Source organism: Hydra vulgaris, chromosome 11, assembly GCF_038396675.1.
Source record: "Hydra vulgaris chromosome 11, alternate assembly HydraT2T_AEP".
Taxonomy (NCBI): domain Eukaryota; kingdom Metazoa; phylum Cnidaria; class Hydrozoa; order Anthoathecata; family Hydridae; genus Hydra; species Hydra vulgaris.
Window position 1 is genome coordinate 42,135,001 of NC_088930.1, and position 23,243 is coordinate 42,158,243.

General features: G+C 26.5%; 1 protein-coding gene across 4 annotated transcripts in view; it reads left to right on the forward strand.

Annotated features, from left to right (window-relative positions):
• LOC100198378 (uncharacterized) overlaps positions 1-23,243 on the forward strand; it is a 137,329-nt gene that overhangs the window by 47,130 nt on the left and 66,956 nt on the right. For all 4 annotated transcript variants that reach the window (XM_065808885.1, XM_065808883.1, XM_065808884.1 and 1 more), the window contains 5 exons: positions 3,114-3,611; positions 8,428-8,669; positions 8,742-9,079; positions 13,651-13,854; positions 20,381-20,506. In XM_065808885.1, coding sequence (XP_065664957.1) covers positions 3,114-3,611; positions 8,428-8,669; positions 8,742-9,079; positions 13,651-13,854; positions 20,381-20,506 — 1,408 coding nt within the window. The remainder of the gene's footprint in view (positions 1-3,113; positions 3,612-8,427; positions 8,670-8,741; positions 9,080-13,650; positions 13,855-20,380; positions 20,507-23,243) is intronic.

Here is a 23,243-nt window from a genome sequence, read left to right on the forward strand (position 1 = left end):
CATTCTGGGAAAAAGCTAACCAAGGTCATCAAGATCAAATAAGTCTATTGATGCAATATTGATGCAAAATCAGCTAAATCACAGTCTAAATTTTTGGCAAGTTTTGGTGGTTTTGCTCTAAATCTATCTATAAAGAGAATAGTACTAAGCACAAAAGAGCAAGTAGCTAAAGTTGTTTAGATAATTGTTTAGACATTGTTTAATTTGTTCAATCTGATAAATTGAAGTAAACAATTACATTCGGAATAACCCTTTGTATTGTCAAAAAAAATTTTATAAATGTTTTTAACGTTTGCTTTTTACATTTTGATTTGATGAGACAACTATATCACATAACACTTATGCCACATAACATTCTATTCATTTTCACCAAATTATAACATTATACTTGGGGACATTGTTGGTAGGGAGATGTACTGCGGAAGTTCTTCTTCACCATTTTAAAGTTGTTAGTTGTAGAAAACATTCTGCTGCAACCAGAGTTAATTCTTTTCATTAGTATAGATAATCTCAGGGTCAATAAACCGCTCTTGAAAAAGTTGGAAAATCATCTTAAAAAGATAGAATGTAGAATCATACCTGCTCTACACAGTTTCCAATGCTTTATTGGAATGGTTTGAAAACATCGATTTTTGAAGATATTGATAAGGACCCGTTAAAAATTAAAAGTTTTTTTTTAAGTTTATTGGAAAAAGATTTAAAGAGTATTGTTTATTAAAGAAGCAAAACAAAGAAACAAAGAATTTCTTCTAAATTCAGAAAAAGGATTTTCTATCAACAAAAGATTACTTGAGTTGATTTTACAAAAATTTTTTTTGTTGAATTATCCAGATGTTAGTAAAACAATAATATTAGTTATAAAAATAGAAAAATGAAACTTGAAGATGTTGAGTATTATTATATTAATATTATATATTAATCAACCTTATATCCAAACAGATTCTGCTGACAAACTTGTGGAAGGCAGAAACTAACTATTTATTATCTATTATATATATATATAAGAGTATTGGTTGCAGAATAATTTGACCTTTGAATGGTTTGCAAATAACATGGTGAGAAAGATATGCTTTGCTGAGAGATTTACTAAAGTTATTCTAAATACCTATTTCATTTTAAATTTTTATGTTATCAGTCATTCTAATTCAGCTATTGCAGTCATTTAAACAAATAATTGATGGGAATTTTAAAGTGTCCATAATTATTAAGTCTTTGTACTTTTTTTCATCAACATATCTTTTGGTCTTCCTAAAAACTAGATCAAAGTTGTCTACAAAATCACTTGTTCTAGTTTAAAATAAATAGTACTCAAAATTTGTTTAGTTTTACTCAAGTCAAAACCAGAGTCACTAAGCTTGAATGATTTAAAAGTTTATTGATATATAGATCAACACCACCACCTATGCACTAATTTATTTTTTTCTGTAAAGTTTGTAGCTATTATACATCCATAACTGAGATGATTTTTTTTCCCAACTAACTGTTATGGTTTTTACACATGTCTACCTTACTACCTTAAATTCTTTTTTTTTTTAATTTTCTAAATAGAGGCATTTAAATACATACATTTCAAATGCTATGATTCTGTTTGGTTAAATAAATTTCATTGAACTAGTGTTGTTTTGTTTTGTTATCAAAAAGAAGAGTCTTGCAAGTGTACTATTAGAATTGTTTCTAGACTTACTGTTAACAGAAATCTTCGTGTCAGATAGTTAGATCTACAAAAATCTTGACCTACTAAGTTGTTCTACAAAAAGAACATCTACTAAAAAGTGGAACTAGTTTTCAGATAACCAACTGATGCCTAAATTGTTTTTAACCGATTATAGTCTTTTATTTTCATCTGATTTATGACGTTTTCATTTTCGACCTTTTTTATAGATTTTCATTTTCAACCGATTTGAGATAAATTAATTTTTAACATATTATCTGGTCTCTCTTTTTAATGTAGTTTTTTTAAATTACCATTTTTATTTTTTTAAAAATTAACAATCAATAAGTTTTCTAAGCATTTATCAACATTTATACCTCCAGATTCTAAAGGTAGGTAAAATTAGTAGTACATGTTTTAATTAGGTGTAAATATAAAAATCAAAAATTGTCGGTTGAAAATCAAAAACGTCATAATCTAAGATTTACGAAATTTCAAAATTAGTTTGAGTTATAGACCACCAAAATCTTGTACTTCTATAATAACAGGCCTTGATATTATGCAATAAAGTTATCTAACTGAAAGCGATTTATAAATCTGTATTTACATTTTTATCATTTAACTTTAAAGTTTGCATTTTTCTTTTTTTGGGAAAAAAACCTAAAAGTTGAACAAACTTGGTCAAATATTATCAAACAAAAAGTTGTTTTAATAGTTTATAAAGATGCCTTTGAAATGTTGCATACTTTTTTGCTAGTTGAACTATCACTCTACTAAGCAAAAGATATTGGTTTAAAAATTTCTGAAGTATCCAGAGAAGAAAATAAAATGAAGCCATGTCATCATAAGACTTAATTGACAGACTTTACAGCAGTATGTTGACTGCATTGTTAGTAAAACTTGAGGAAAACTAATTATATTCTGATAATTATAGTCACAAAAATATTTAACGATATAATGTTGCAGAACTATAAAAACTGAATTTTACTCCTAAAAAGTAAGTTATTTTAAAATTATATCTACATTAAAACATAAAAAAAGAAAAAGCTTTATTCAAAGCAAATTTAATTATTAGTTAGAAATTTTATTTTTATTTAAAGTAGAAAAGACCAGAAAAGAGGTTTTTTAAAATTTATGGCTTTGCCTTTATATCGTTGTATCTCTAAGTTAAGTTGAATCTATTTAATGTGTGATATTGCTAACTTATTTGTTATTATTATATTTTTATTATATATATTTTATAGTTTTTAACTTAATATGCATTTTAACTACATGTATTGCATATTCTCAAAAACTATATCATATGTAGTTTTTAAGTATATGCAATAATTTTATTACCTTGAGTGCCAGTTTACCTATTTGTTATTAAACTAAGGATACTTGGTTTTTATTAAATCTTATTTTTGATTTTCATCTGCATAATATTTTAGATTAATACTTTTAGCAATTTTGTGATTTTTAGCTTGAATGTTGATTTGTCGCAACCAAATTTAAACTTGGAGCCAAAAACTCTCATTGGTGGTGTGTATATTGTTCAGGTGATAATTACACTTGATGTTATTGGTCTAAGCAACAGTGCAGAAATATTTATTCATATTATTGAAGATGCCTTGCAAGTATCTATTGTTGGTGGTTCTTATCGAGAGTTGCAGTGGAATGAATCTGTTATATTAGATGCAAGTGGTTCTAAAGACCCTAATGAAGCTGATGGATCTTATAATTTAGAATTTTTGTGGTTTTGTGAGCTTTTCAATAAAAACATTTCAGTGAGTTGTTTTGGCAATAAAATTGGTTTATTAGATTATTTTGGTGCTGTTTGGTATATTCCAAAGAAAGTTTTATTGGAAGGTATGTTGTATAAATTCAAAGTAAGCGTTTCAAATACTGAAAAAGAAAGAACAGCTGAAGCAACACAATTTATTAGTTTACTTGATAAAGATATACCTATTGTTTCTATTGGGTAAATTTATTTCTAATTATGTAGATACATACATTTTTTTTTATAGAAACTAAATAGTTTTTTTATTACTAAATAGTTTTTTTAATACTAAATAGTTTTTTTATTATAAAAAAGTTTTTTTTGAAGGTTTTTTTTTAATGCTATACATTTTTATTGTTATATTTTTTTTTATTTAACAGTTGTTTTTAAGTGTGTTTGTGCGTGCTCCCGCGTGTGTGTGTGTATATGTATATATAAATATATATATGTTTATGTTATTCACCTCTGCAAGGCTGAGAGGGCAGACTTTAAATCAGAAACACAAAGCCGCTACGTTGAGAGACAGCTGAGTGTGTTACTATCAGGGATGTGGTTGGGATTAAACTCGGAACTTAAGTGTATATAAAAATAATTACTGTCTTGTCAAGTTCATTTTGAAGAATATAGAAATTATCAATTGTTTATCTTGTAAAAATATAATTTAAACAATTTTCTTTTTGTGGTTGTTGAGGTGCACAGAGCTTTAACTAGGAAATTCATGCCTTCCTTACCAAAACAAGAGAGAAATGCATCAGGCTTTTTTATGTTGACACAGGTACGCTGCAAATAAGGTAGCAGATTAAGATAAGTTATATAAACACTTTAAAAAATTCTACAGAAGTAAAATTAATTGCTCACTGTGAAAATGCATTCCAGAGTTTCGTTTCTCTATTTGTAAAAAAATTTTCACATTTAGTGCATTTTTTGACTAGTTGAGGTAAAATTCAATGATCAAGTCCGTGTATTTTGCTGTTAAATTTGGAAGAGTCTAAAGGAAATAAAAAGTTACTTTATCGATGTAGTCAAGGAATTTAAACTGTTGTATTAGATCACCTGATATTCTATCATCCTCAAAAGATATAAGTTTTAGTCTTTACAATCTTTTCTCATATGGTAAATATTTTATCTTTGGTATGGTTTTAGTCACATTTCTTTGGACTTGCACTATCATTGCAATATATTTTATTAGGTGAAGAGACCAAACCTTGACTGCAAACTCTAAATGTATGTATGGGCAAATGTATGCAAGGTACAATGTTTTCCATATTCTTAGTCTGCGGCTACATAAAGCTTTTCTTGAGACAGATAAGTATTTGGTTTAAAATTGAAACTTTTGTTTTGACTTGAGTTTTGAGTCATTGAAAAAATGATCCCAAGGTCTCAATCAACTATTGATTCTTTAATTGTATGATGTTCCGTCTGACTGTGTCATTGTGTATGAGTGTATTGACTTGTTAACACATCTAAGATGCATTACTTTACTTTTATTGAAAGCTTAAAGCATGTAATGGCTTGATAATTTTACCATCATTCATCATCGAAGTTTATACTACTTTCATTACCATAAAGTTTATACTAAAGTTTGTACTATGGTGTGTGGAAAATAAATAAGACAAAAAGTAATAAACCAAGAACCGAGCCCTGTGGCATGCCGCCAATCACTGGGACCCACTTTAATTTTAGTCTGTTTAATACTACTCACTGTAGCTGATAATTAACCATTTCTTTATCCATTTTAGCAGGGTGTCACTGATAATTAACCATTTCTTAATCCATTTTAGCAGGGTGTCACTGATAATTAACCATTTCTTAATCCATTTTAGCAGGGTGTCACTGATAATTAACCATTTCTTAATCCATTTTAGCAGGGTGTCACTGATAATTAATCATTTCTTAATCCATTTTAGCAGGGTGTCACTGATGCCAGTTAGTAGAAAGTTAGTAGAAAATCACTTTTTTTTAGAAAAATATTTTTATTTTATAGTGTTTTATCAATAAAGACTTATCAGAGACGAATGATTAAATTATTAATTATTAATAAACTTTAATTTATTAACTTAATTTTATACATATATTGAAAGTCTTTAAATAGACTACCAGAGTAGGAGTGTCTAAAGTATTTCCATAATATATTGCTTTAAAATGAACACTAAAAAAGGAAAAACTTGAAAACAACCTTTCTTTTAATTATAAGGATCCTTGCACAAACTAAAACTTTCAGTTGATGTCAGTACACTTTCCTGAACCTATGACTATATCCGTCAATGCATGTACACTTTGCATGAAAATAAAAGTAAAAAAAAAATTAAAATATCGAAACTAAAGTATGAATATAAATTTTTAAACCAGTTTAAAATATTAATCATTAAGTTGTAAATGAGATAAAATTTTTCAGTAAATGAGATAAAATTTTAGAGTAAAATTAGATAAAATTAGATAAATTAGATAAAGTTTAATTTAATAGAGTAAATTAGATAAATTAGATAAAATTTAATTTAATAGAGTAAAAGAGATAAAATTTAGCTTCTGCAAATATTTATTTGATTAATCAATTAAATCTTTAATGGTTTTAACTTTAATTTGAAATTTGTTTACAAAAAAAAAAAACATTAATTATTAAAAAATAGATGTTAGCAGGGGAACTTATATATTGTGCTTCATTTAAGCAGTCCAGTTATTTACCTTGACTAATGTTTTTCTTTAAATATACAAGTTTATCTTCCATATTTTTTAGATGGATGTTGATGGCGTTTCAACAACATAAACAAAAAAATAAAATTAAAAAATAAATTTTTTTATAATAAAATCTAAATAAAACTAATGATGCTATATTAGAATTGCTTTTATGAAGTTGCTAAACATATTTGATCTTATTATATTGTTTTTTCTTATTTTCAGTATACCCTCCAGTTTACTTATATCATAAGTATTTGAAGCAATTTATAACTGTGCACTCTGGAAATTTCACTGAGCAAAGAATTGCTCAATGAAATTTTTAATATTTTACACTTTTATTTATTTTACCAGCCATTTGCTACCAGTAGCAAATGACATGTAAAATAAATCTCAACTATTAATTATAAAAATGATAAAGTTAGGAATACAAAAAAACTGTTCAAAAATAAACAAAGGTTTTATTGTGGTTGAGATGACTTTTTTAAATACTTGAAAATAACAATATATTAAATGACTGTCAGATATAAACAATAAAGAATCTAGATTGGATAAACTGTTTCCTGGAAGAGCTCACACGTGATGTAACATCATTAAAAATAGGTACATACCAATGTGACTAAAAGATTAGTTACTAAAAATCTATATTAAAAGCATAATGAAAGGTGTTTTATACCAATCCATTCAAATTCAACTTTCCGTTTAAGAGTTCGGTTAATAGTTTTTAATTTTTTATCATGTAATTTTATTATAACGGGTGATTACTAAAAATCTGGACAAAACTAAAAATTAAATAACTTTTAATCTAGAAGACCTTTTTTATTGTTTTAAAAAGAATAAAATAGCAAATTTATTTTAATTTTAATAAAAACATTTATCTTAATTCAACAAGACCTTGTCTTCTTATTGTGTTGAGTCTTCTGCTAGTAGACTCTGCCAAGCGTTGTACCAGCTCTTTGTCGAATTTCTTAAAACAGTAAATTATTCTAGAGCGTAATTGATCCAAATTCTCTGCCTGCCAACCATTTTTGTAAACATCTCCTTTGATACAAGACAAAAAATCCTCAATACAACGACATTCAGGCATATTTGGAGGGTTTTCACTTTTTGTTACAAACTTTATACCATTTTCATTCAGAAACTTAACAGCTTTGTTTGAGTAATGGGCACTTGCTAGATCATGCCAGAATATGTAATTGGTATTTTTTGGAAGCTGTTTGATGTGTGGTAATAGTTTTTTAGTCAAACATTCATCAACATAAATATGCTGGTTAATAGCTGTTCCAGACTGTACAATGTATGGAGTTGATAGGCCAAAAGGCGAAATGACCACGTAAACCAATAATTTTTCTTCAAATTTCTTTTTTTCTTTGAATTTAACATTGTTTAGTGTTAATTCGATGTTACTTGAATAGAAATTATCATTACCATTAATTTGGCTGTTCGAGAGAGTAAAATAAGACTCATCATCAAGAACCCAAATAAAATCTTTATAATTTTTATAAAGTTGACCACACAAACGTCAGTTTTTTGCTCTCTGGCTCTCAGTTCGACTTGGATCTTCATTTGTTTTCTTTTTTTTATTGATGTTTTGGTTTTTAATGTCTTAGAAATAAGTGACTGAGAACATTTGAACTTTTTTGAAGCTATACGCTGAGAAATGCCACATTTATGGTCAAAAAGCTTGGTAAGTTGACTGATGGCGCGCTTAGTCATTATTTTCGGCTTTCTACCACTACCAGTTTGCCTTTCAAATGGTTTATCTTCTTCTACATGTTTAATAATTCCATATATAGTTGATCTTGATAAGTTTTCTGCTTAAAAATGAGAAACAGTGAATGATTTAGGTTTATCTGAATTTTCTTGATAAAACTGGTACACACGTTTTCTCTGGAGCTCTTCGTTTGACGTCATTTTTAATACTAAATTTAAAATACTTATATAAAAGTTAATATGTATTTCAAAAGAAGAATAAATTTGCAACATTTTATAAATTGTTTGAAAAAATAAGTATTAGTTGGATATAGAAATATGATGTAAGCAATTTTGTCCAGATTTTTAGTAATCACCCGTTATTTACCAAAAAGATTATAATGGTTTTGTTTAAATTAAATTATTACTTACATTGGCATGTAAACATTTATAATTATATTACATTTATAATTATATTACATCATGTGTAGGCTCTACCAGAAAATAGTTTATCTCATCTAGATTTTTTATTGTTTATACCTGACAGGCATGTTATAAATTTCTTATGTTCAAGTTAAACAAGGTAATTTATGCTCTCTGTTATGCAGGATATAAAAGAACATTTTTTTAAGGTTTTTATTTTATTTCATAGGTGCCAATCAAATTGTCAGGAGTTAGTAAACCCATCAATAAGGCTAATATTAATTATATTATGTTCTTCATGTGAATTTGATGACTTAATTTATAAATGGAGTGATATATCTGATAATCCCACACTTAATTTTCAAAAAGATGTGCTCACACATGATAATTCATCACTTTTTGTAGTCAAACCTGACTCATTGACTAGTGGAAAATTTTATAAAATAGCTTTAGATGTCACTAAAAAGTCAGGTAAGAGTTTTATTAGATTTATTTTTTGTTTTTTGCAAAATTGTCATTTTTAACTTCCCATTCTTCTCAAAGGTTTAACTTCCCATTCTGAATATCACTTTCTGGTAAATAATGTTCCTTTGGGTGGCATGTGCTCTGTATATCCTTTGAAGGGCACTTCAATGACTACTGTTTTTAATGTTTCATGTTCCAAATGGATATCAAATCAGAATTCTATATATTACAGAATCCTATTAAGTACAAAATCTTTTATCGGTGCTCTTACAAAACAGTTGCTCTCTTATGGTTCAAAAGAAAGTCATGAAATAATTCTATCTAGTGGGAATGAAGTAGATGATTATTTTGTAAACATTACTGTTGAAGTAGAAGATTTTTTTCATTCAGTTACAACTTTTGAACTGCAAGCCCAGGTATATAAATTTTAAAGACAACATTTATTCAATCTATATCTATATCTATCTATTTATCTATCTATCTATCTATATATATATATCTATATCTATATCTATCTATACATATATATATATATATATATATATATATATATATATATATATATATATATATATATATATATATATATATATATATATATGAATTATATGTGTATATATATATATATATATGAATATATATATAGATAATGTTTGATTTTATGATGTTTTTATGATGTTTGAGGCTGACAGCCTAAACAGGGAATTGCAATTATTTTTGAGCAATATTTTTTACGATACGCATACCTTCGTTTTATCATTAAGACTATTAGGTCCATGTGTTAGGTGTATACCTGTAGGTATATATCCTATAGGTATATTCCTGGAAAATCTTTATTAAACTGATGTTGAACAGTGGCTTTTTTAAGAGGCAAATTTTAGTTAAAATATCAATAAAGTATTTACAATTCCTAGATTAGCTATTGTTCAGTTAATTACATTGTAGAAATATTTTTCAATACAAAATATTGTTTTAGCAATTAACCATTGGGCAATAAAAATTACCCATTGATTTTTTATAATCTCAAAATCTATTAATTTTTCTAGGTTCTCCTAAATATTCAACCTTCATTTGAAATCTAATAATATTGCATTTCTAAGCAATACAAGTCTTGAATTAAGTGATTGCTAATTGCGATCTCTGGAAGTATTTCTGGTCATCAACTTTTCAGTTTATTAAAAACACTGTTTTAAAACAATTTATTATATTGCAAAAATTAATGAAAAAAAAAAGTAAAAATTTTACTACTGCAAAAACAAGAATAGTCATAACTTATGTATTATGGTTTGTTTAAAATAAGAAAATGTAATATGTTAACTACGAAACATGTCAAGATTAAAAAGTATTGTGTTTTTCTTTAAAATATGTTCACATTTTTTGCTATTACGTTGCTCAAGAAATATATATATATTTTTTTTGTTTTAAATAAAAAACGGCTTAGCTCATTAGCTCTTCATGATTTTGACGTCATAAAATTATCTTTGTTTTTTTTTATTATTTAAGGACAATAACTTTTTTAACTACCGCAATGAAATAAAAATAAATTTCTGCAAAACAAGTTTATTTTACTTGTTAAGAAAAACAAATTTTGAAAATGTACATATTGCAGAATATTTATTTTGTTTTAATTTTTTTTAAATTATTAATAATTAATTAATTTTTATTATTATCATTTCACAATTACTAATTTCTTTCTTTTTTCAACATTTGTTGTATAAATTAATTAAAATAAATATTAATTAAAATATATTTTTTCATTATTTCTTAAAATTGCGGCTTTGCAAATAATGATTTCTTACTTTTAAAAGTTTTTAACAAACAAAAAATATTACTTTTTGCAAAAAAAAATACTGAATAAAGATGGAATATTGTTACCATATCTGGGAAAGATCTTCCAATGATGCCTTTTCTCTTTTAGACAAGGTGCAAAAATGCATTGTAAACATAGTTGGACCTGCTCTTGCAGCCAACCTCCAACCATTATCACATTGTTATTATTTTGCTTCTCTTTCTCTTTTCTATAAATACTATGATGGGCACTGCTCTGAAGAGCTTGCGTTTCTTGAGCCATCTACTAAAGTTCATTCTCCAGTTACTTTCCATTCAATTGAGTATATATATATATATATATATATATATATATATATATATATATATATATATATATATATATATATATATATATATATATATATATATATCTATATATATATATATATATATATATATATATATATATATATATATATATATATATATATATATATATATATATATAGATATATATATATAGATTTGTATACATATATATACATATATATATATATATATATATATATATATATATATATATATATATATATATATATATATATATATATATATATATTTCTTGACCAATGCAATAGCAATAAATGTGAACATATTTTAAAGAAAAACACTATATATTTTAATCTTGACATATTTCGTAGTTAACATACTACATTTTCAAAAGATAAAACTACAAATTTAAAACTCTGGATATAAATATAAAATCAAAATTTAAAGACATTGCAGAGAAATATTAACAGGCAAATAGAGTTGTTACAAACCAATAAAAATTATAATACAAATTATGATACCATAAATAGAAAAAAAAAAAAATAATAACATTATAAGTAAATAAAAAAACAAAAAAACAAACAAACATAAAAAACTAGATAGACAAATTTATATTATAATGAACAGTTTGTTTATTTACAGATGTGTTTTCCCATTTAATATGGAGTGCTTCTTTAATTTTCAATTTGTTTTTGTTAGAAGCAGTATCCAAAATTTCAAAACAATTATAGTTACTTAAATTTTTACAATTAACAGATGAAACTAAATGCTTATAAACATTAGATTGTTTGTCACTTGTAAGATGCTCATGAATCCTTGTTGTTAAGTGTCTGCAGGTTTCTCCAATATAACTGGCATTACATCCAGCACAAGAAAATTTGTAAACAACATTAGATTTGAGCAGCTTAGGAAGTGGATCTTTTATACATAAACTGTTTTGTAATTTGTTGGTAGTGAAAATTAAATTAATTATAACATCTTTAGAATATTTTTTAATGATTTTGTTAACAATAATAAATGATTTTGTTAATATTAATTAATGATTTTGTTAACATTAATTAATGATTTTGTTAACATTAATTAATGATTTAGTAAAATTTGAAAAAAATCCTATAAATGGAAGCTTATAATATCTTATATTATGGTTATCAATACTATTTATCACAGATGGATTTAACTTTTTATCAACAAATAGTTTAATTTTACTGTCAATTATTTTAGGTGGATATTGGTTATTTTTTAAAACATTAGATATATTTTTTATGTCCTTATCAAATCCTAGCCATGTGTTGTTGATTTTATACGTTCTATCAATTAAACAACGTATAAGACTAATTTTATAACAATAGAGAACAAAACTGGAAAATTTTTGTAAAAGACCAGTATATGTTTTTTTGTGATAAACTGATGTGGAGAGTGAAACAGACTTATTGATAAGAACTTCTAAAAATGCAATTTGATTATCTTGTTCTTTTTCCATAGTAAATTTTAAGTTTTTATGTTGTTTATTAAGATGTGTAAAAATTCCTGAGCTTTAAACTCTGAATAAAAAGTAGTGATAGTATCATCCACATAATGTTTATAGAAAATTGGTATAGAGGAAGAGCAATTACTAACCCATTTTTGTTCGTGAAACCCAATAAAATATTAGCTAAAATTGGTGCTAAAAGAGAACCCATGACAACGCCATCTAAATGATCATAATATTTCCTGTTAAATAAGAAATGAGAACCGGATGTTGAGATTTGAAGTAATTTTTTGAACTGAGCTTTAGAAAAATATTTTAGGCACGTTTCATCTTTAAAGTATAAATCAATAGCTATATTTATAGTTTCATTAAGTGGAATATTAGTAAATAAGCTCTCGGCATCATAGGAAACTATTTGTTAGTTATATCAACTTGTTTTAATTCCTCAACAAAAGAAAGAGTCACAGGTGGAATAAAATTTAGGTATATAAGGAGACAATAAATCAGAAAGATATTTGGCAAGTTTATAATTATATGTTCCGATTGTTGAAATAATTGGTCTAAAAGGTGGTAGAGAAGAATCTTTACTGAGTTTGTGCATCTTAGGTAAAGCATAAATTCTTGCCTTTTGTGAACCAACAGGATAAATTTTATTGTAAACATCATTTTCAAATCAATTGTTTTTTTGTTTTTTTATTGTAATTTTATCTTATGAAAATGTAGTATGTTAACTACGAAACATGTCAAGATTAAAAAATATCGTGTTTTTCTTTAAGATATGTTTATATATATATATATATATATATATATATATATATATATATATATATATATATATATATATATATATACATATATATATATAGATAGACAGATAGATATAGATAGATATAGATAGATAGATAAATAGTCTTTAAATAGAATACTAGAGTAGGAGTGTGTGAAATTTTTCTATAATATGCTTCAAAATGAACACCAAAAATCAAAATTTGAAAATAACTTTTCGTTTAATTTTAAGTGTGTTTTCCCAAACTAAAACTTTCAGTTGATGTAGGTACACACCCCTAAACCTGATCAGTAACTATATCAGTCAATGCACCTACACTTTACATGAAAATGAAATTAACAATAATAATAATAAAAAAAGTATAAATGTAAGTTTTTTAATGGAGAAATTTAAAAGATCAATCATAAAATTATTATTTTTGTAGTAAAAAAAATAAAATTTAATTTATATAAAATTATTCAATTAAATTATTAATAGTTTTAGATTAATATTTTATCACAAAATGTTAATACATTAATAAAACATTAAAAAAAGTTCAATATATCCATCAGCAGTAATTGAATTTAATAATTTTTATATTTAGTTGTATTTATACAACACATTATTTTTGTTATATTTATATCATCATGTAGGTTTTTCCTTTAAATTCATCAAACAATAATGTTGTTCAAAAATGGATGCTCAATGTGGTATCTGGCGATAATAATTTGTTTAAAAAACTTTCACTAGATGGAAATAGTCAGCTATTGAGTCAACTTATAATCTCAGTTTGTTTGACATTAAATAATGGATATTTTACAGATGGTAATAAAACCCAGTTGTTAGATCAAAAAGAAGTATGTTTAATTTTTTTTTTTCACATTTTAAGGTTGGTTAGGAAGATTCCTAAAATTTCATTAAATTTTCAAATTTTAAATAAAAAACCTATTTGTTATTTTAAACGTAAATATTTGTTTTTATGAGTTTATTATTTTTAATATTTATTTATAACCAAATTATTGTTTTATTAATCGAAACAAAACTCAGTTGTTTACTACTATTATTTAATGCATTATTGTTGATATTACATATTTTATTATTATATTGATGAATTTGCAAATTTCTTTAGTTTATGGCTTTTTGGATTATCCATGGATTATATTCTATGAGATCTCACATGCATAAATACAACACATTTCATAGTTAGCTAACTGCTAAAGTTATCTCATTTTTTATGCTTGTCGTTTTTGTATTAGTGATTTTATTTTCTACCTCAATAAATTATTTATTTGTCCTTTTATAAAATACTGTTGTCATGTTTGGGCTGATTCTTCTGATGAGGCACTCTCTCTTTTAGACAAAGTCTAAAAACGCATTGTGTATGCTGTTTGAAGCTGGTTTAGCTGCCAAACTTGAGCTTCTGTCCCATTATTGTAAAGTTGCCTCTCTTTCTGTTTTCAAAAAGTATACTCATTGTTGCCACTCAAGTGAGCTATCATCACTTGTTGCATTAACCAAAACTCAATCTTGTCATTCAGCAAAGCCTTACACTGTAACTATTTTTTCATTCTTTAAAAACATTTGTTAATTTAATTTTTTTCATCAAACTTAAGTGCTTTTGAAGTTCCTATTCTATGCATGTTTTACTGTCTCATATAGTTTATTATACTTTTTATATAGTTTCATATAGTTTACAGTTTTTGAAGTCTTCTGTAAACTTCTTTCTTTCTTTTAAATTCTTTTGCTTTATATATATATATATATATATATATATATATATATATATATATATATATATATATATATATATATATATATATATATATATATATATATATATACATACATATATGTGTATGCATGTATATATGTATATACATATATATATGTATATACATGTATATATATATATATATACATATATATATATATATATACATATATATATATATATATATATATATATATATATATATATATATATATACATATACACACATAAATATATTTTGCTGATCTATTTTGATCAGTGTCATCAGGTATAATAAAAATCATTACAAAGAAAATCATTAATTTATTAACACAATTAAGTAGCCTTCTCCTCTGTAGTGGCCTTCTTGGCTTTGGGGAGGAGGAAATTAACATAAAAAAAAATTATAAAAAAAAGAAACTGTTAAAAAAGATAACATTAAAAAGAGCATAATAAAATGCAAAAAAAGTTTTTCAAAAGCTGATGTTAACTAATCAAATAAAAATTGGCCCCTAACTTTTTGTTATCACATTGTTTAAGTCATTTACATTATGAATTTCTTCACCACTTCTCAACAACTCAACATGATACTCTGAAGCAATGGATATGGTTTCAGGATTCAGCCAGTGAAAAGTAGCATGGCATGATTTAAAATGTTTATTAGCACGTGAACTGGCTGTGAATGTGAACATTTTCTTTTTATACTATTTTTCTGGTGTTCAATATATCTTGATATGACTTTTTTTTTAGTCTCACCAATGTATGTAGAATTGCATAAATATTTTAATTGGTAGAAACCTGGGTTTGCATTTGAAGGAATTTTTGTCTTACTGTTGGAAAATATATTGTTTAAATTTAAAGCTGATGTGAACTTTTATGTTTTGTTTCATAAGTTCTTTTCTTAATTTGGGACCAGCAATTAGTATCCATGGTAGCTTTATAGTTGGTAATTAAAATAATTTAAAAGTTTCCAATAAAAAAGATTTTTTTAACTATCTTGCTACCAACAATAAAAATTCAAATTCCTGTAGGGATAGTTAACAGAAAAATATTGATAGGGTAATAAAAAGAGCAGTGTTGGTTACATCATTGATTCTCTCAGAAGATTTGATGTTACATAACCTGAGATGTTATTGGATGATGTATAAGCATTATAGTTAGTAAAAGTGATCACTTGTAAAAATGTTTCATCATATCATTAAACCTTTTCCTAGGCTAATTTCATTACTGTTTATTGATACATAGTTTTCATTGTACTTTTTGACATAAAGGAAATTTAAGGCATTAAGAAGGCCTTGGTTTTCTTATTTTTTAATTGATTGTTTGCCGCTGTAATGTACCGAGTTTAGTATTTTTGTATCATTGGAAGTTAGAATTGGAATTAGGGTTATTGTAATTTTTTGATTGTCTGAAGATGCAGCTGAGAATGATTGATTTGTTGTTGGAATGAACAAAACACCGTATTTATTGTACAGAAGCAATAGTTTTTATAAAACTTTATCAATTTTTTTAAGTTCATTGTGTTCTCCTTTTTGTTTTTTGAGTAGGGTGTTAAATTAAAGTTGTTCAGCTAAACAATGGTTTAATCTAATTAAAAAGTTTTTATTACAGGTTATTGTTAGATTTTGTTATTGTTAGCAAATGATATAATATCAATTCCTATTTTTTTTAGTTTTAAATTGATTTAGTTTTAAATAACTAGATTAGATACATTTTAGTTAGTTTGATGAAGAGTTACTTATATGAAGAATAGGTGATCTCGATTTTTGTCTGTGAATTTGCACAACTTTAACATATTTTTAAAAACGATATTTGAAATCTTGCATATCGAAGTCCATGTAAATTAAATGTTGTTTTGATTTAGCCTCAACATTTTTCAAAATACAGTTTAAGATAAAGTTTTTTTTTATTTAAAATATAAAGAAAATTTTTCCAATAAAAGGATTACCATATTGAAACTTAATTAAAAATGTGTTATGAGAATGATAAAGTTATTCTTCAAAAATTTGTTAGGATATTTGTGAGAAATTCATTAAGTTTGAAATGCTGCTGGAGATAAGCCAGAATTTACTATAAACATAAATATTATTATTTTTTAGAATTGTAGTTGTATATTATTAACTATATCAAATCATTGTTTTAGTTAAAAGATTTGGATTAGATTGCATCATTGGTATCAAAAATATAAATCTGTTGGGAGATACAGATTCAAAAACTTTGACAAAGTTGAGAGAGGTTACAACAACAACCTGGTGAAATTCTAATGAGGAAAAATTATTATCAAAAGTCTCTATTAGATTGTTTATGCATGATTTATGATAAAGAAAGCTATGTTAATTTGTAGAGAGCAGGTTTTATCATTGATGTGGTTTAAGGTTTTGTTTTTACAAGTTTTTTGAAGTTTTTAAACTCAAGTCACTTAACTTCGAGAACTAGGTTGATCAACTTAGTGAAATAGGTTGATAATTTTTAGCAAATAATTTGTTTCCTTTTTTTTATAGACCAGACTAATATTCTCTAAGTTTCAGAGAGAAAATACTGTTACAGAATTAAAGGGTTCATATAAATTTTTGCAAATAGTATTGCAAAGATTTTGTCACGTCTTTAGTATTAAAATATGTCAAAAAAAGCTGTCAGATCTGAAAGAAAGAGTTTAGATCATTAAATTTCTTAATAATGTTTGTATTAAAGAAACCCAAATTATTTCAAATGCATTCAGGTTTAATGTCCTTTTATTTAACAATGGAAAATGTTCAGAGTTTTCAAGAGTAAACAGATTCAGTAAGATCAACTATATATGTATTTTTTATACTAATTCATTCCCAACAAATCTACAGACCACTAATTAAGTTGGGAGTTACTAAAAAAAAAAGAATAGAGTTAATAAGAAAGGAAATAATTGATAGATAACCTGAAAAGGTACTTAAAAAGTATAAGTCAGGAAAATGTGAAGATGAAAGAGAAATATGAATCATTATTCCATACAAGGACAAATAAGAAACTTGTAGAGGTAGAGAATAGAATCAAGGGTAAGATAATGGCAAGCACAATAAAGAGAAGCAATCTCAGTAGATTCTAGTTTTGTAATGAATTGTATATATGCTTTCTATGATAGGTCAGTAGTGTATGATAATCCAAGAAGACGTAATGAGTAGGACTGTGACAGGGTTGCCATTCATTAATATAGGAATGTTGCGATAGTTGTTTGCTGTAAATAACTGAGTTTTGTTTGAGTTATAGTTCACAAGCCACTTCAAATTATATCAGAAAGATTTAATTTGAGAAAGTATATTTGAGAGAACAAACTCTTTAATTATTAATTATTATATTTTTAGACTAGTTTTGGATTGTTTTGGGATTTTGATATTATTTTTTATGTTCTCATTTTAACTTTAATATTTCAGCTTTAATGCAAAGAATAAGACAATTATAGTTTGTTTTAAGTTTATTAATTTAGTTAAAGTTTATTTTTCCATTTAGTTGGGTATTTGATATACCAAGCAAATTTTTTTGCTTTCATTAGATTTTTAATATGCGGAGTAACATATTATAAACTTAATCCCATAATTTTTTGTTTTATTAATCTTTGGGAATAAAATACTTGCAAAAAAAACAATTATTAAAAATTAATAAACTGAAAATTTGATTTGCAGTTTTTTTTTTCTTTAATTCTAATTCACTTCCAACAAGGCTGCAAGCAACCACTATTGAGTTGGGAGTTACTAGGAAAAAAAGAATAGTGTTAAAGAGCAAGGAAATGGTCGACAAAAGATTTAAAAAGTTGTAGATTGTATGAGTCAGGAAAATATGAAGATGGGTAAGAGTTCCAAAACATTGAAGTGTGGGGGAAAAAGTTGGATGAATAAAAGCTTTTAGAGCGTGTAGGAACAGATACAGTAAAAAGATGCAACTTTGCTGATTAACCAGTCAAACAAGAATGAGTTTTGGCTGATGGAACTAGAGATATTAACTCCTTAGAGCAGCAACCATGATAGTATTTGTAGAAAAGAAAATAAGAGAGGCAACTTTATGTTGGTGGAAGAAAGGCTCAGGCTTATCAAATAAAGCAGGTCTAACTAGGCTTACAATGCGTTTTTTGACCTTGTCTAAAAGAGAAAGAGCATTATGAAAAATCAGCCTAAATTTGACAACATTATTCCACACAGGGAAAAATAAGAGATTTGTAAGATAAAGAATGAAATTAGGACTAAGAAAAGAACAAGTATGATGAAGATAAGCAGCCTTAGCAAATGCTAACTTGGCAATCAATTGCATATATGGTTTCCATGAGAGATCAGTAGTGAATGATAATTCAGACATAAAGAAGAAGATTCAGTTAGAGAGTTGCCATTCATCAGTATAGGAATGTCAACAGTATTGTGATAGTTGTTTGACTTAATAATAAATAAAGCGGTTAGAAAGAAATGATATGATAATCTGAAAAACTTTTCTAGATATACCATATGAAGCAAGTTATAAAGAAGACCAACATTTCAAAGTTTATCTAAAGCTTTAGAGATGTCAAGGCAATAGACTCTACCTTTCTCCATCTATCTAATCCACGATCGAATCTTTCAGTTACAGCAGTTAGCAAGTCAGCCTAAGAAAGAGAAGATTTAAAACCGTGTTGACTGTCTGACAGTAAGTTGTTTGACTTAAGATGGGATGTTAAGACTGATCTGACAATATTTAGAGGGGTCAGAACATTCTCCAGAGTTGTTAAAAATTGTAACATAATATGCCATTTTCTAGCTCAAAGGAAAACAATATTTAGTCAAGCGCTTATTAAATAGTTATGAGAGAATTGAAGAGAATTCTGGAGGACACTTTTGTAAGGCTATTGTAGGAATGTTATCTGCACCACAAGTCGTAGAAGAGTTTAATTGAGATATGACTTTAGCAACAGAAGCAGGAGTGATTTAAAACCTATATTGTCATGGCAAATTTTACAATATAGGTTATACCCATCAATATTTGGTACTGAATATTTTTGAAACCATGTTTTGGAGGCAGTAATAACATGATAATCAAATGTTCTAGATATTAACTAAATTATCATGGGATGTTGCATGAGTTTAGTAACAATGAACACTGTAGTTTCTTTATTTGTTATCCAGATTTTTACTCTTGTATTTTGATTTCATTGGTAAAAGAGTGAGTGTGGGGTAGTAATGTTATGTAGTGGTTTGTAAATTTTGAGTTTAACAACTCCTCTACTTGGTAAACTAAAGGATGATTTATTTGGGGATGAATATTTATAAATCTAATAATCACTTGGTAAATATCAAACTTATAAAAATTTATTCCTAAGCTCAATGGAATAAAAACATTGGTGCAGTAATACAGTAAAACTTATTTTATATAGAAAAACAAAATATATTTTATTTAATATAAAAATTTGACTGTACTCTACTTTTAACTTTCAAGACATTTTCATTTTATTTTTTACAAACAAAATATATATATAGTTACAAACAAAATATATAGTTAGTGATTTAAAGTTTTTTTGCAAAAGAATAGTTATTAAATTTACACTTGTAAGTCAAAACTTCTATGCTAGTGTTTTTACAAGAAGAAGTGAGTATAACCTATTCTGATGATTTAAATTACTCAGTTCTGATTTCAACTTGTAGGTCAAAACCTCTATGATAGAGTATTTATCAAAAGTAAATATTGCCAATTCTGATGATTTAAAACAAACTTCTGATGCTCTTGTTTCTCTACTTGAGATACCTGAAGATGTTTCACTACCTTCACAGGTATATTTGTTTTGCTAATTGATTAATAAGCAATCATTTCACTATGGGTATGTCTGAAAAGATTATAGAAGTTTTTTTTTTCTAAATTTATTTTAAAAATATATAAGAATAAATATTTATACTTATTGTATATATATATATTAGTAGAAAATCACTTAACAAAATTTTTTTATTTAACACTGTTTCATTAATAAAGACTCATCAGAATATATTATATACTATATATACAGGGTGACCACAAAGTATCCGCACAGATAAAGAGCTTAATAAAAAGCACGTAGAAAGTATTTGGAACACAAATTTTATTTTAAAACATTTATTGAACTATAACAATTATGATTCAAAGATTGAATTCGAATTTTCCTCCATCAGCAAAATAACAGGCCTGTAGGCGTCTCGGGAATGCTTCGACGGTGGCGAGCAAGTAGGCAGGGTCCAGAGAATCCCAAGCTTTCAGTAGTGATTTTTTTAAACTTTCAATATTTTTATGCGGCTTTTGGCATGCCTTTCCTTCTAGGACGCTCCAGACTGAGAAATCCATCGGGTTAAGATCGGGGCTCGATGGCTTTTTTGTGAAACTCGATGATAGATTGACGATAAGGAGAAACGCGCACCATTCTAAAAAAACCAATTGAACATAGTTTACAAAGTATATAAAGTAAAGTATATAAAGTTTATGACATAATATTAACCAAAAACAACAAATAAATAAGAAAATACATAAGTGCTTTTATGCTTATATTTTCACAAGATGAAACCGTCTCGTGTGCGGATACTTTGTGGTCACCCTGTATATCAGAATATATTTTATATATATATATAATATATATATATATATATATATACATATATATATATATATATATATATATATATATATATACATATATATATATATATATATATATATATACATATATATATATATATAAGTATTGCTTTTATTAAACTAATGCATATATATATATATATAAGTATGCTTTTATTAAACTAATGCATATGCACAATGTTATGCATTATATATTATCATAAATTTACTAAAATATAATAAATAACTAGTATTTATACAAATTATTTATCAAATTTCTGTAAATTTCATTTAATATTTTCTTACAAAATGCATTTTACGTATTTGGAGTAGTAAACAACTGGGGTTGAAATTTGACAGGGACTGGGTTTGAAAAATATAGCCAGGGCCGGGTTTGTGACCAAGGCTGGATAAACATTGATACATCCTAAAGTATATATTTTTTAATTCGAAATTGATGTTATATTTTATATATATATATATATATGCATGTATACTTGAATATAAACATCATCATCATCATCATCATCATCATCATCATCATCATCATCATCATCATCATCATCATCATCATCATCATCATCATCATCATCATCATCATCATAATCATCATCATCATCATTCGTCATCATCATCATCATCATCATTATTGTCATCATTATTTCATCAAAATTTAACCTTCCCCTTTTATAACTAATATAAACATTCTTAAGCATCTTCATTCTTTAACTAAAGCTCATTCATACAACATGCAACAAGTTTTTCTTCTTCTACCACTACCATTTTCTCCTGAAGCTGCTACCTCTCTACATTACAGTCAGATCAGGTAATCCTGCTACTGGTAACATGTAACCCAGTACAATCTGCTTCATGTCCTGTTGCCTTGTAGGATACACCTTTTTAGACAAAGGCTAGGAGATGCCAACTCCGACTTAAAACACCTCCTGTCTTGGGGCTCTTGGTTGAGTAAAGGCTAGAGATGGTGTCTCGATAAAAATACTCATCTTGGGCAGATGTTAAATGCACCCAGCTACTTTCTTGTAGAAGGCCTCCTAGGCAAAGACTTAAGGGGTAAACAGATTCTATCTGTTGACCAGCCTCGCACCCCTTCTTCATCTATTAGGCTGGCGCAGATGTATTTTTAATACATTGTTTATAATTTAGGATGTTGAATGCTGGATCTTCTTGACTCAATGGATGGGTTTTGCTTGTGTCTCTGTTTTTATGACTAGGCAACTCATTCTATTATCTTCTAATGAGGGTACAGCTTTAAAACTCAGTTTAATAGTTCTAAGGCCGGCTGGTAGTCAGGTTTCCCAAACTCTATGGTAGCTCTCAGAGAGGTTGATTCCATCAACAGCTGAAAAATATTTGGAGCCCTTTGTTACGGCTTAGGGTTTATTAGTAGTAATGAGGCAATTGCTTGGGCTATTAAATGGTGTTCTGAGTACTATCTATGCTTTGAGTCAAGTTCTTCAATCTAATTTAAAAATGAATAAAGTACCAAAAACTATAAAACACAAAAAACCATCATCATCATCAAGTTCTCTAAACCTATCATTCACTAATATTCGTGGTCTTCGAAGTAACTTTTTTTCTGTTGAGTCTTATCTCTTGCAAAGTTCACCAGACCTACTTGCTCTTTGTGAGACTAATTTGAGTTCGGCTGTCTCATCTTGTGATCTTAGTGTTGATGGTTATCTTCCTCTAATTCGTAAAGACTCCAATAGTCACATGCTTGGCCTTGGCATTTACATTTGTAAGAATTCACCCATTTGTCGTGAAACTTGGTTTGAATCCACAGACTATTCTTTCATGTGCTTTCGTTTAGCACCACTTCACTCTATCGGCTTTCTCTTTGTTCTATATCGCTCTCCTTCATCTCAAGACTGCACTCTTTTTGATGTTATTTCTGATCATATTGACCAA